The sequence below is a fragment of the Triplophysa rosa genome, linkage group LG21 (genome assembly GCF_024868665.1).
Source record: "Triplophysa rosa linkage group LG21, Trosa_1v2, whole genome shotgun sequence".
In the NCBI taxonomy this organism is placed as follows: Eukaryota; Metazoa; Chordata; class Actinopteri; order Cypriniformes; family Nemacheilidae; genus Triplophysa; species Triplophysa rosa.
Genome location: NC_079910.1, coordinates 6,348,422 through 6,362,690, shown reverse-complemented (window position 1 = coordinate 6,362,690; position 14,269 = coordinate 6,348,422). Strand labels below are relative to the sequence as shown.

The following is a 14,269-nucleotide window of genomic DNA, read 5'->3' as shown; positions in this document are numbered from 1 at the left end:
CAGGAAAAAAGAGCCGGTGTTGCTCACCTGTCTCCACCATGGGAGAACTGGATGCTGTCGACTTTATCCTGAGGAAAGATGAAAAACAAGTCATTAAAAAACATGAGGAGCATCTCAAAATAATAATGAATTTGGAAACAGTGAAAGCTGTACAGAGAATAGAAATGGGTGCATTCAAAAAATCAATATGCACACATACACAATACATCAATACAGACATAGACACACTTGCAAACTAATATTCTATAAACAATTTAATACATACTGAGACAAACCATTTTTAAGATAGATCCCACGTACTAAATGTCTAAATGTTTGTAGATGCTGTGGTCTTTGTCTAATATTTAGCCTGAAGTGTACTGTATTCTATCTGAATGTATTGTTATGTATTTTATAAATATTGGTACTATTTTTATTAACTCCTTATTATATACAGTATATATATTTTTATATATATATTTGGGTCTTGATTACATTCTACAACCGCATAACAGCCATGCTGAATTTGGTACAACAGCACTCTTGCATACAGTTTCAGCAACAAATTATTAAAAATAAATGATCATTCTTACAAAAAGTATGTAGGATTAGTGTATAACAATTACAATATATTAAATAACTATATATTTTTAAATGTTATATTTTATCATATAAACTGTATATATTATAAAAGAGGACTTAAAGGTTTCTGAGCAGCTGTTTTGAAGCTTAAAGTGGGCGGAGCCGGCCACCGCCATCTTAGCAGCGCGTCACTCTCAGATAATCGAAAATGGGCCAAGAGGCAGGACGTGGTTGGAGCTGAGGCGCCTGGTTGCTGAAACCACTTGTCACTCAAGTGGCCACGCACCTAATTTGCTGAATTTTAAGGCTTAATTTAAGTTATGTCATGAAGGGTAAAATTAGCTATATATAGACAAAAATAGTTTTTTGTACCAGGCTGTAAACATGTTTTTTTCTGCTGTAAAGTTGCCCATTTTAACATGGGGCTCCATGAGATTCTGTTCTCTTTTGGAGCCAGTCTCTAGCACCCAGTCGATGAATTGCAGTTTAAGGCCGGATTCACATTCTGCGTCTTTTCCGCGTGCATATTCGTTATTTTAAATGTAGACGCGCGGCAGACGCGCGGCAGCCGTGCGGACATAGGGGGAGACGCGGTACATGCTCTTTTTTTCAGAGATGATAAAATCTCAACTTTTCAGAAAGGCGCAAGCGCACCGCAGGTCATGTGACAACAACCAACCAGCCAATATAGACAAGATCAATGAAAATGGAGACACAGATGATCACAGCATAACTAAATCTAGTAGCAGAGTTATTGCAAGGTATTTTCAGTGCATATAATCCAAATATCCTTTGTTTATACCTCCTCGTCTAAACGGCTATCGTGGCCCATGGTTGCTTAGCAACGGCAGATGCTCTGCGTGCGCAACTGCCGGAGCGCTTTGTTTTGCGTTTTGCGCGTGGTTTTAGACGCGAAATGTGAATCGAGCCTAAGTCATTTCCGTGTTGGCTTCACGAGAGATATCAGAAAGTTGCCGCTTGATTCAAACAAACACACACACGCCACATAAACATTACGTACAGTATGAGACTCCAGTTCAGATATCTTCTCTGGTTGTCCACCTCCAAAGTAATAAACCCTAATGATGTGATCAGTGCTGCCTGTCGCCAGGAACATCCCGCCTGAAATAACAATATTACACTCATGTGCAAACAGACATCAACAAACATTTCGTCATCATTTTCACACAAAATCTGGCATTAACCACAACTCAATTGTAATTGGGTAATTGACAAGTAAAGTGCACATGTGTCCAGTGGTGTGATGACATAAACTTAGAAAATAACTAACAATGAAGATAAATCTCTCTTATCCTACTTTATATCATAAATAAAAATCGTATTAATATTAAAAATATATATTATTAACAGTGTGTTTTCTAAATTTTTGCTGTCACACCATACGACACAAGGTACTGTTTATTTGTCCTTGTGTGATCTTGTGTGTTTATTTAAAGAGCTTCTGCAGTTCTACAAAACTCCTTTTAGGAAGAGAGAGTAAGAGATATCGGTCTGACAACAGGATATTTATAGACTCACTTAGCAGAAAAAATGTTAAAGCCCAAAACATCCACAATGTCTCTATAATCCACAATTAGCGTTCAGAACAATAGAAATATTCACCTGATATCAAGAGAATACACACATATAGCTACATGATAGTGGACATTCATCATCTAATTTCTAAAAGGATTCTCAAAATACATTTTCTGTCCTAGTGCACACAAGTTTTACTACAAGCTGATTGTTGAAACATTCACAATGTCACAGGACTTCTGTCCAGACAAGTATATATTAATGATAAAGGGCACCTGTTCAAATGGAGCATTTGGAGCTTGAGGTTTGACAGTTTTGGCGTACCTGCACTGAAAGAGGAACAGATCATCTGGACACCCGGTCTGGGTCGCTCGATAAATTTACTAGGCCGCTGCCTGCACACATAGAAAGTCAAGTCAAGTCATGTTTAATTATATATCGCTTTTTACAATGTTGCATTGTTTGAAAGCAGCTTCACATGAAAAAAACACAGAAGAGGAACATTTGTGTAAAGAGTACAAACAGAGAGGCCCTTCCCAATAAAGCAATGTTAAATGAATTTGCAGAAGATAAGCCAATATGGCACGGTGGCAAAGAACCAAAACTCCAATAATGAATAAATGGAGAAAAAACCTGTGTCGGTAAGAAAACCCTTAATTCTAACTGCAACAGTATTGTTACTAAGGGATTTCTTACCCTAAAGGGGTTTATTGCAACACATTACAGCTGTAGTCAGTAACTTTTGAGTAAAACACAACGAGTGTGGGAAAATACTGCTCTAAACAGTTGTTCATGGCACTTGTTGAGCCATTTATGCTTCACTAAAGGCATCAAATGGATGCTATCCACAAACTGATTTTTTTTAAATGGCTTACTGATAGACATCTCTGGACATGGGGTAGGAAAAAGTATTTTAACACTAAGAATGATGCTGTTCTCCTTTAATGTTGGGTTGACAAAAAGCTAATATTTCATCAATTCAGCTAAACAAAAAGATCTTCATATACTCAGAATAGCATGAAAACATCTTCTTCCTAAAACCCCACAGATGAGAGAGAACGAACAAAACTCACCCGAATTTGAGTGTGCGTGCGTCCCACTGCCAGAAACAGATGGTGCCATCAGCTCCAGTGGAGGACAGGAACCTCTTATTGCCACTGCAAAGCGGAGAAAACTACACACAAACACAAATATCAGAAACAGGATCACAGCACACTAAAAAGTCCTAATACTGTAAGTAGGATGTGATTGAGTGTATGAATGCATATACCAGTGCATGTTTAGTTGTGTTTATTGCAAATATAAAATTTCAAAGGTAAACATGTTGTTCACCTGTAGTGAGGTGATGGACGCCGCGTGGCCCTCTAGTACCGCCAGCGGGGCTGCGGTCTGCAAGCACCACACTCTGATCATTTTATCACAGCTGCCGGCCGCCAGCAGGGTGTTCTCATAATTCACAGCCATGTCTGAAATCTCTGCTGCGTGACCTCTCAGTGTCGCCAGCAAACGCCCGTTGTCCGTCGCCCAGATTTTCACCAAGCAGTCGTCCGAACCCTGAGAACATAACGCACACCTGCTAACCCGTGCCAAAATCAGACATCAAAACAGGCTGAAGTAAGCCTTTAAAGCTCCAAGTAGAATATTTCATTTCAGCACAGCCAAATTAAATCTGTAAGAATTTATATGAAAATTTACAATATAATTAACTTAAGTCAAGGAACATGCCTGAAGCAACGTCTGAAACAAAACAATTTCCCTCAGGCTTCAGAGGCAGGGCACAGAAGTTGTTTAATAATTTTAGAAACCTTAAAGAGGCCAAGATAATAAACCGTTAGAAATCGGAAATTAATTTCCGATGGTATGATGCATCGTTTCCTGTTCAATGACTTTTAAATGTCATTTACTAATTTCTGGGCAACAAAAAATATTCAAACTTAAAAAAAAAACATAAACATTATTATATAATGTAAATTATTATATTATATAAAATAACATGAAATATCCTTTTTATCGAATCGTGAATACAAGGTGATTAATCAGAAAGCATTTAGTGAACTGAGTATTATATCATTTCAACTTTTCATTGCAAAAATATACTATTAAAGTGTCTTCAAACATCATGTGAGAAGTAATATGCTTTACTCACACTACATGCAGCAAGTCCCATCTGAATTTACCAGGTGAATCAAAAATACTGTTAACCTAAAATCCAGTGTGTGTGTGTGACAGAACCATAAAGAAGCAAATGCTACCTAGAGCAACTTGAACCCAATCTTTCATTCATTGCTATATTGGAAGATGCTTTTTTACAAAAACCTCCTTGCCGTTTTCCTTTTGATTCGTAATGTTGAATACAACATCACTGTAGTTGTTTCCAGAAACACAGGAATTATTGTGTTAATAACATTGATTTCAAGCCGGCCGCACGTGCATATCAAATTGTGCAAAGAAAAATGATCCCCGAGCGACATGCGGAGACGAACATCCGCAAAGATCTGTTAAACACAGGCGGAATGCCAATGACACACTGGCTAATAGCTCAGGAAAAAGAAAGAGATGATTTTATTCTTGGCTTGCAGCCAAATACGTAAAAGAAACACTCTTTTCCAATGTGCACGGACAGACACACCCCCCATACGCCTGGTGAGAGCTAGAGGAAAAAGAAGAGAGAGGAAGGAGAAATACGGAGAGACCAAGATCGAAAGTGGAAAAGACAAAGAGAATAAGAGAGTGTATGTGTAAGAGAGAGAGAGAAAAAAGAGAGGGGGGGGGTAATCCTTGCTGTTCAGCCATTTTTGGAGCATTAAAACTTGCAGAGTAAAATGGAACCCAAATGTGCACACTTCAAAACACACGTCAGCAAAATACACTCGAGGGCTCTTAAAAAAGCTACAGCTCTGACAAATACTGCAAAAGCTTGTGTCACACGCCGAGTAACAGAATCTTTCAAATACTGTAGAGAGGGGATGACGTCACACAGCAACTGTATGCTTGCCTTGTCCAGACGGAACATGTTAACGACCTTTAACCTCTACACTTATCCCATAATCCAAATCAAAATATTATCTGTTTCTGTTAGATCAGAAAGTTCACTGTCTAAAAATATCCCTTAGGTCACTAGGAAAAAAAGAATGTGTTTCCAGTGTCCCACAAAATTTAAAGAATTAAGCAACTCATTGAAAATCCATGAAGGATATGCAGTGAGGCCCCAAACGCCTGACATAAAATGTCATTTTTTCATTTAAACAAAAAAGAAAAGTTTTAGGAAAGCAAACAAGAAGTAGTCAAAGAAAATTAAAGACCAAATATTCAAGATTCTGTATTTTTAGGATCATTAACTAATGTGTTATATTCACTCTTAAAAGGTCAGATACTCATGCATTCATCAAAGCACAAGATGCTGTTTGGATCATTCTAAAATCGAGCATGGATAACATAAATCATCGGGTCCGTGCCATCTCAAGTGCACACTGTCATTAAAGCAAAACAGGGACATACCAAATACTAAGAAATTCTTTTTTATATCTAAAAAATTGTTATGACAAGCTGCATTATCAGCCTACCAATGAGCATAATAAATTGTATTCAATTAAAAAATGCAGAAACAATTCTTCTTCTGAGATTATTCATTCTTAATAGACCTCTGAATGCCACTGGAAGTGCAAGTAAACACACTTTTTGTACATGATCATCAGTAACAAAAACATATCAAAACAATCCAGCAATTAAACTTTTAAATGAAAACTGTAAAATATTACAAGAGAAAACCACAACAAATGCATTTAATTATCTTTAAATGTATTGGAAAAATACAAGAAAAGGGTGCCTTCAAAATCCTTTAAACCCAGAACCGATATCATAAAACAGCCATAATAAATTCTTTCAATTTCCATCCAGTAATCTCAGACCATACTATTCATCTGGGCATCTTATCATTTTAAAGCCTTGACCTCAAGTATTCTATTATTTAAACATTTTAACAGCACATTTTCTTTCAAATGCCTTTAAACATTCCACAACGGCCAAACGTACAGATGTTGATAACATTAAATTCATTTTGACTTCTCTCAATGCCAATGGATCAAATGCTAAGAACTCCAACAATCGATCTATATTACAACAAATATGCTCATTACATTTAGCTTGTAACATGAACAATATTTCTTTTATTTATCTTATTTATCTATTTATATTTTATTTAGCTCGTTTACAGACTTTTTTACGAGCAACTACAAATCTGGAACACATTTAATTTAATCCAGCTAAGTCATTTTCTTTTTTTGATAAACTCCCTCGAAAAACTGATATTGACATTAAATCCATCCAAATAAACTTTAAAATTATTAAACACAGTCATATGGTACAACAACGTGACAAACAGACTACAATTCCAAAAGAGCATGTAATACTAACCTATATGGAAAAACAACTCTACCCAATGCAAAGGGGGACCATTTTTTTCTCAAATGTCTAAATCCCATTGTATTGCATGTTTTCCATACTTTTATTTTGGGAAAAAAGAAAGCAGATTCAAAATGTTTTTACAAGACAATAAAAAATAAAACATCTAATTGGTCACGCACACAAATACAAAACCAGATGTCTTACTGTGAAGATGCGGCGGCCAGTGCGGTCGAAGGTGACACAGTACACTGATGACAGGTGTCCCAGAATTCTCTTGTGCATCTTCATATGTTGGTAAACAGCTGTAGGCACCAGCTGACCCAACCGATAAGAGCCATTCAGCCTCCGACTGTTTATTGTCTCCACTGGAGCATGCAAGTGTTTAAAAAACATCATGAGAAAATACATTTTACAAGAAATAAAGCAAAAATGTAGATTATTAACATCTGGATGCATGTTGATGTTTCTAGTGGAATACATTAACAACAGAACCAATGAGAAGTGCACCTACCGATACTGGGTGGGCTTCCGTAGATGACTGGCAGCTCGGGTGGCCTGCCACAGTGCAGGGCTGCGAGGGCAGACCCTTTCCATACCACGTGCTTACAACCTGCCAACAAACACATGGGACGGTCACTAAATATACACGGCAAAGATGGAATCTCTAGCCAGACATAAACAAACTGGGATTAATGTAGAAAACACACCCACATATATTAAATAAAACAAGCATTTGTTTCTGATAATATTGGATGTGCTAATGTTCATATTACTATTATATATATATAATTTATAAAAACAACATTACTACATGCCATTGCACACATATACACTGTACAACTGAATGCTATTGGCAAATATTAGAAATATAGCATTTAAATGAATAATATAGATATAAATTCTGCCAAAAGAAAAAAAAAAATGCATTATAGAAAACTGTAAAAATGTAAGGGGCAGTTTGGTCTGAGCTAACAGCCAAATGAGTAGTATTTTCAGGCTTTTTATTCTTTATCAAAACTACACAAAATGCATGCAAACTACATTGTACCGTAAATTTACAATTACAATTTATAATCAATATGAACCTCTACCATGATAAAAAAAAACTCCAGTTTCCGACGGTAATTGATTTTATGGTGGTGTACCTGTGAGCTCATGACTTGAATGCACAATTAGACATAAAGGAGGGGGGGAGGGCAAACAAAGACACTCACTCTTGTTGGTACGCAACACAGACTGACGTCCAGCTCCCAGCAGCGAGTTAACACCCGGTACGCTGGCTGGCACTTCCCTATCTAAAAGAGGGCTCACTCGTTCACACACCTGTAACAGGTGATCTGGAGAAATGTGACTGTACAATTTGACCTTTACACACACAGAGAGACAAGCACACACACAAACATGATGTTGTTATTGCAAGATCATCTTATAAATGCTCAATGTGTGCAATGTGGGCAAAATTATTGTATTTTTTATATAATCACCATTAAATAATTGATTCATGCATTATTTTACTTTATTAAAATATATACAAATAATGTCATGTGTTTTAAATAATCATGTAAAAGGTTCTAATTAAAAGTATGCACTGCCCATGAATTAACATTTATTAAATCACTTTACAATGTTATGAAATGAAAACTAAAAAAATACAATCTGACGAACATTTACACAAAGTAGTGAAATAGTGGGTTTATAACACCTAGTCCTATTAAGCGAATCATCTTCAGCCACTCTAATTTTATTTCGCAAAAGCTCTTTTTATCCTTTTAATTTTTTCCCCTGACATGAATCTAATCTACAGATAAAATACGAATGTAAATGTTCATTCCCCCACGCGGGCATCTCCTTTATCAAGCATGTTCAGCAGATCCAGCTTCAACGCTCGGTCAGTAATTAATGTGGCTTTAATTGCATTTAGCGTCATCCTATTGGTCGTCACACATTCCATATTCTACACACACACGCACGCACGCAGAGACGAACAACCGCTCACACAACGCTTAGCTTGTGATTTTAAAAGTGAATAACAGATAGGCTATATTATACACGCAACATACGAGTTTTGTTATCTTATTTCTTATTTTACATATTGTGTTATTACTGTGTTGTTATTAGCTTATAACTGATTATTATTTTGTAGTAATTTAGATATTTTTACATTTTTATTTAAATTCATTCTATGATGTTTAATATATATATATATATATATATATATTAAAAATGTTTAAATTGTATAACATTATTGAATATTAATTTTATTACATTACACTTAAGAACAATGACAATTAATGCAGATTGCTTTGTTCATTAACATACTGATGATGAAGGGACTCCAGACGTGACAAAAAATAATAATTGACAGCGCCAACACCAGGCGGTAAAGTCCTGTGTGCCTTCTTTCTATCCACGATCTGGCGGCATGAGCTTTAACATCTTCACACGGCAGTGAAATTATCTACAAACAGCCGTATTCATACACACAAACGCAAGCATACACACATTCACCCGATATAATGACCAGGCAAACAGACGCCGTAATACGTGCGATCTAGTGGCGTAGCGGCGCGAGACAATCGCGCAAACAACCGCGGATAAAATGTTACAGATTAACGCTACAACGTGTCTACATTTCATCGTGGGAGATACACGACGGAGATACAGCACACTGTGTCTGTGTCGGCAAAAGTCTGTGTGATTAAGAGACAGTTGTCTCTATTAGTTACACAACTGCTAGATGTTGGGGGCTGGCCATAACAGGGGCTGGATTAAAAGCGCATAAAGTTTTAAAATAAAGATATTTCAGCATCTTCCACTTCAAACGCTGAATAAAATCGTCTTCCCGAGTGATATCCCTGCATGGAATAGCGAGCTATTGAAAAACGTGAATAGCCCGATGAATTATTTATTTACCTTTCTGGATATTGTAATTAATAAATTAATCAATACGTACTTATTTCGATGTACCTCTCATTTGTACTATCGGTCTGTGTCTTCAAGTCTCACAACATGTCTTCAAAATAATTTCCCCCGAAAAAATATCGCAGAACAACGATGGCCCCTTAAAAAATCCCGTTGCCCTTCTAGGTTCCTCTTAGGTCTCCGGCGATGTTGCTTCCTGCTCAAAAACCTTACTTTATGTATTATAAACTAAGGTAAACTGTGTATTTTACCCTGACTATGGTTGTATTACATGAGGCAGATCGCCTCCATACCGCCCCGCTTTCACTCTGGCGCACTGGTCCCTCCTCCCTCCGCTCCCTTCCCCTTACACAGCACAACATTCATGACGTCTCTTTATTTCTACATCAAATTTAACATCTATTTCAACCTTATGGACACCACTGTGACCAAACTCACATCCCTGAGGTCAAGCCAGCCTCTGGGTTTACTCATTGACACTCATTTCTATCGCCGAGGTTGGGTTTTCCCCGTGCGTTCGGATTAAGTTTTTTCCTGATTTAAAAATTGCGGGAAATTCAATTTCTTATTTTGCTCTCTAAAAAGTTTTCTCTCGGTTATAGGGATCCCTTACCAAATTTTCGTAACTCCCTGGGTGTTCTTTGCCAGTCCAGTCAATTCTTTTGGGTAACAACTGCAATGGAAAATAACGATATCTTGATTTGCTTAATTTCCAGGGGTCAGATTTGTATTTTTAAGCAATAAATGTGATATCTGCGTTAAATTATCATCTTAAAGTACAGCGCAGTGAGATGCGACGCGAGTAGGGATTGTGCTGCTTACCTCCTTCTCTTGAACCTCCCGTATCAAGGTCTGAAAAGGCACAAAAATACCATTTAATCGTTCGATCTTCTCCAGAAATGTTGTTTAAAATCTTATATGACAAAATCACCCACCTCTGCCGCGTCCTGACAAGGTCCCGCTTCTAAAAATCGGGCTATTAGGAAGTACAGTTCTGCGAAATGGGGGAGAATACATGAGCTACATTAGCTTTGAAGAAGGACGTGGTGGAAAGGCAGATGTATATATTTCAGCGCCACCTTTCAAAATCCTGTTTACTCACCCGATTTCAGCTGCGCGACGTGTTTACGCTCAGCAGCCATGTTTAGGGTTGTTTTGGGGGTAAAGGAGAAGGTGTGTGTGGCCGTTCTGGGAAGCGGGTATCGCTGGGCTGCCCTATAGTTGTCAGTGTTTGTTCACCAGGAAGAGCTGCGCCTCCATTCACCCAGCACACAGAAAGTAGATCCGGCGCTTCGGTGTAGCTTTCCGCGCTCTCACAAAACAGTCCTATCTCAGACGCAACGTGCTACGCATCGATTCGGACAAACGATCGCGCCTCGGAGCGTTTGGACAGTGCAATAAACAATCTTTTTAAAACATGCAGTTTCATGTATATGTTTGTTAACATGCATGTTCGTAAATATTTTGCGCTTCAGTTTACGCTCCATACCCCCTCCTCCCTTCAAAAAGCACAACCCCTTTGCGCAGGAATACACAATGCACGGTCTCGTACGTACGGACTGTAAGGGAGACTGCGATGCTAATACTGAAGTGGAAAAGAAGATACGATTTAACGAAATGTTGACTGCTTTGCCCGATCCTTTAAGTATTAATTTAGTCTGCATATGCTTGTTTGTACAACCCCGGAATTTGAGCTTTAATGGCGCCTTTTACATCTCGGAACAGTGTGTCGACCTTGCAGCGAAGCTTCGGATCTCACACACCGTGCATGTTTTCCACACAACAGAATATCGAGGCTTACTATCAAACATCCAGTTGCTAACACTGTATTTGTGAGGTTGTAAAGTCGACAAAAGCTCAGTAAATTCAATGGAATTATAGGAATCTCAAAACAGACGATCCCAAAGAACCCACCCCCTATCGGTTGTGATTTGGATCGGGAAGTCCTCCATTTCTTTCTCAAAAGCGAGCGGGCAGTAAAATGGGGGAAGGGTTGTAAACAGGGAGAATGTAATGAATTAAACCATCTAAGTTTCAGGAATCCAATGGCAACAAGAACAAAATAAGACAACGACAGTGATGTTGTTTACATAATTTTTACATTGTGTACTTTGAAGGAAAGGCACGGCATGGATGTCTGGTTATAGCATGTGTAAAAGAAAATGACACAAAATGGAAAATTGCATTTGCCTTTCCCACGAAAGTCTATACATCACACAACAGTACCATACAGATGTATTATTATTTGTTTATGGTAAATAACTGCATTCAAAGGACAGAAAAAGTAAGAACACAGGCCAGTTGAAGGTTTGCCCTGTAGTTTCTTTTCTCAGGGTCAAAAATTCTTTAAACAGTTCAATATCAGACAGGTCAGTGCTGTGTACATTATGGGTTACAATTATGAGGCCTACTGAGAAAGAATGATTTACTATAGGATATCATCTGCATTTGGTCCCTTGGCAGGTTATCAGTGCTAAATAATAAACACTACCTAATTTACATTGAATGCATACAGCTCAAGAGGCAAAACTTTCAGCTTGATTAGTTTATTAAGTTAATATAATGCAATAGGATGCCTTATTGTTGAAAGTTAGGTCGCCTAGTGTCATCGTAATTGTGACAAACTACTAACGGTGTTCATATAAGTGTAAAGACCTATATATATATACAGTATATAAAACTAAAAAATAACACCTTTTTCATAGTGTTCATATAATTTTAATATATTTTTACATATGCAATGTGTGTGTATGAGTAAAGGTTTGGTTACTTTTAAAGATGCATGGGTACCAAATTCTACACCAATAGCTGATTATTCAGAGCCATATCTGCGATAGTATGATGTTATGTTAACCTGCATTAACTAAATTTTGTTTCATGTTGCTAAACAATTTTTATGCACAGAGCACAAATTCATTGCACTGCCCTCTTCTGATTGACAGGATATATCGGCCCTGATCTTCGGCTGTTTTAGACTGACGAGTCTAAAGTGTAAAAGAAATCTAATGCATCTATGATTGGTTCTCACTAATAAAGGTTTTTTGGTCTGTATGTGAGTGCATGAGCTAAATAGCCTACCACCTGGGATTTTTGTGCATGAAACTAAAAAGTAGGCCTACTATGTGTCCTGCTAAGAAAGTCGTTAATTCAACAGTTTTATTTCTGCATACACTTATCAACATAGTGAAGTATAATTTTCTTTACTTACACAGTGTAAGTTTAGGAAAACACAGTCAGGCACTTAAGAAAAAATCAAGAACTGGGAATATGGTTGCTTTGCCTCCAGGGCTACTGATGCAACTCATCACATTCATATGAAATTGTGGCGATCCGACTCTTAAGTGGAGTCATCACAAAACTTCATAGATTCAGATAGAAAAAAACAAGTTATTTTATTTTGGAATCTAAAAACTATACACTAAAACACATTTAAAATATTAAACGAGAGATTATACAATGAAATAAAAAATTGAAATGAACAATGATAAGTGAAATGCCGTATTTGTTTCTTGCCACTGGAGGTCAGGACATCATTTCAGATTATGTACAGAAGGCCAAACATTGGTCAAAGTTATATGAAGTTGGTGATGTTTACCTCAGTTTATGTCCAAATGAAATGTTCTTACTAAAAGGGACTGCTAACTAACTAATCACCAACACAGCCACAGTTGGCTACATTTGGCAAGAGCATAGTCCAATTTTTCTTCAAAGTAAGGGATGCAGTAGTCAGTTCATCAAAACTATGGAATAACACACTGTAACAATGGGGATTATGTTGTGACTAAAAAATTGTAAACCTGTTATATTTTATCACCTTCATTCACCATTTGCCTAGAAATTGCAGAAATGTACTCTTGTGACTGTCAGTCAACTTCTAGCGGTATTGATGGACTGTGATGGAAGCCAGTAAAAGTTCAGGCTTTTACTGGATGCCTTTTCATCATTATCCAAGTCCAAACAATTTTATTAAAGAGTTTTTAATGAAAAAGAAAACTAACAAGTTTGCACAATGTATATAGGCCTACTTGTCTACAAACCTATTTCAGAAGTAGATTTTCTCAGTATGTGGTTTGATCCCCTTTATGATTTAATGATGCCAGCATTCCCTCAAGCTCCACAAGTTTGTACAAAACCTTATTATCTGTGTTATGCCACAGCATTTTCGAGAATGTCCAAAAGAGCATCTTGTGTGCTTTAATGGACGTAAGGAAATCTTAACTTTTGTTTATTGGCTGGGCTTTTAAAAAAGACAGCAGACAGGACCAATGAGGACTGTCAGTCCATTTCCTCTTCTCAGTTCCTGCCTCCCAGTAGCATTGCTGACCTTTCACTTTCTAACATCAGCAGTTGTATTTAGTGAGTGTGTGCGTTTACTGGGGTCACATGTGTCTGTGTATAAAGAACTACACTGAAAGGCTTTTGTAGCTTTAGACCGACCACCTCAGGCCCTCAAGAGGTTTCTACAATGTTAAAAACACAAACTCCACCAAAACTGGAGCTGCTTAGAGCAGTGTTTCAAACTGGGGCCGTGGCCCCAAGATGGATTCAGGGGGCCACAGATTTTGTGGTATATTATGAATTAGAATAGAAATGTATCATTAAGTTAAAGAATTTATGTTCCAGCATTGTATAACTTAATGGCCCAGTTTCACAGACATGGCTTAGCTTAAGACAGGACTATGCCTTAGTTGAATTAAGATATTTATGTCTCTTTTATAAAAATACATTACTGGTGTGCATCTCGAGACAAAACAATGGCATTGATAAGATATTTCTGGGCAAGTTATATTCAGTTAGACAGGTCACACATTCATTTTAGTCTGGGACTAGCCTTAAAGGGATAGTT

The 14,269-nt window shown here is 37.4% G+C and overlaps 1 protein-coding gene across 3 annotated transcripts in view; it reads right to left on the bottom strand.

Annotated features, from left to right (window-relative positions):
- phip (pleckstrin homology domain interacting protein) overlaps positions 1–10,715 on the bottom strand; it is a 34,248-nt gene extending 23,533 nt beyond the window's left edge. For all 3 annotated transcript variants that reach the window (XM_057363441.1, XM_057363443.1, XM_057363444.1), the window contains exons 1-12: positions 10,526–10,715; positions 10,359–10,417; positions 10,246–10,275; positions 10,037–10,096; positions 7,716–7,866; positions 7,013–7,111; positions 6,706–6,866; positions 3,430–3,651; positions 3,171–3,271; positions 2,422–2,492; positions 1,583–1,683; positions 28–68 (exon numbers count right to left, since the gene is read on the bottom strand). In XM_057363441.1, coding sequence (XP_057219424.1) covers positions 28–68; positions 1,583–1,683; positions 2,422–2,492; positions 3,171–3,271; positions 3,430–3,651; positions 6,706–6,866; positions 7,013–7,111; positions 7,716–7,866; positions 10,037–10,096; positions 10,246–10,275; positions 10,359–10,417; positions 10,526–10,565 — 1,136 coding nt within the window. In that variant the 5' untranslated portion in view covers positions 10,566–10,715. The remainder of the gene's footprint in view (positions 1–27; positions 69–1,582; positions 1,684–2,421; positions 2,493–3,170; positions 3,272–3,429; positions 3,652–6,705; positions 6,867–7,012; positions 7,112–7,715; positions 7,867–10,036; positions 10,097–10,245; positions 10,276–10,358; positions 10,418–10,525) is intronic.
- Between the last annotated feature and the right edge of the window lie 3,554 nt (positions 10,716–14,269).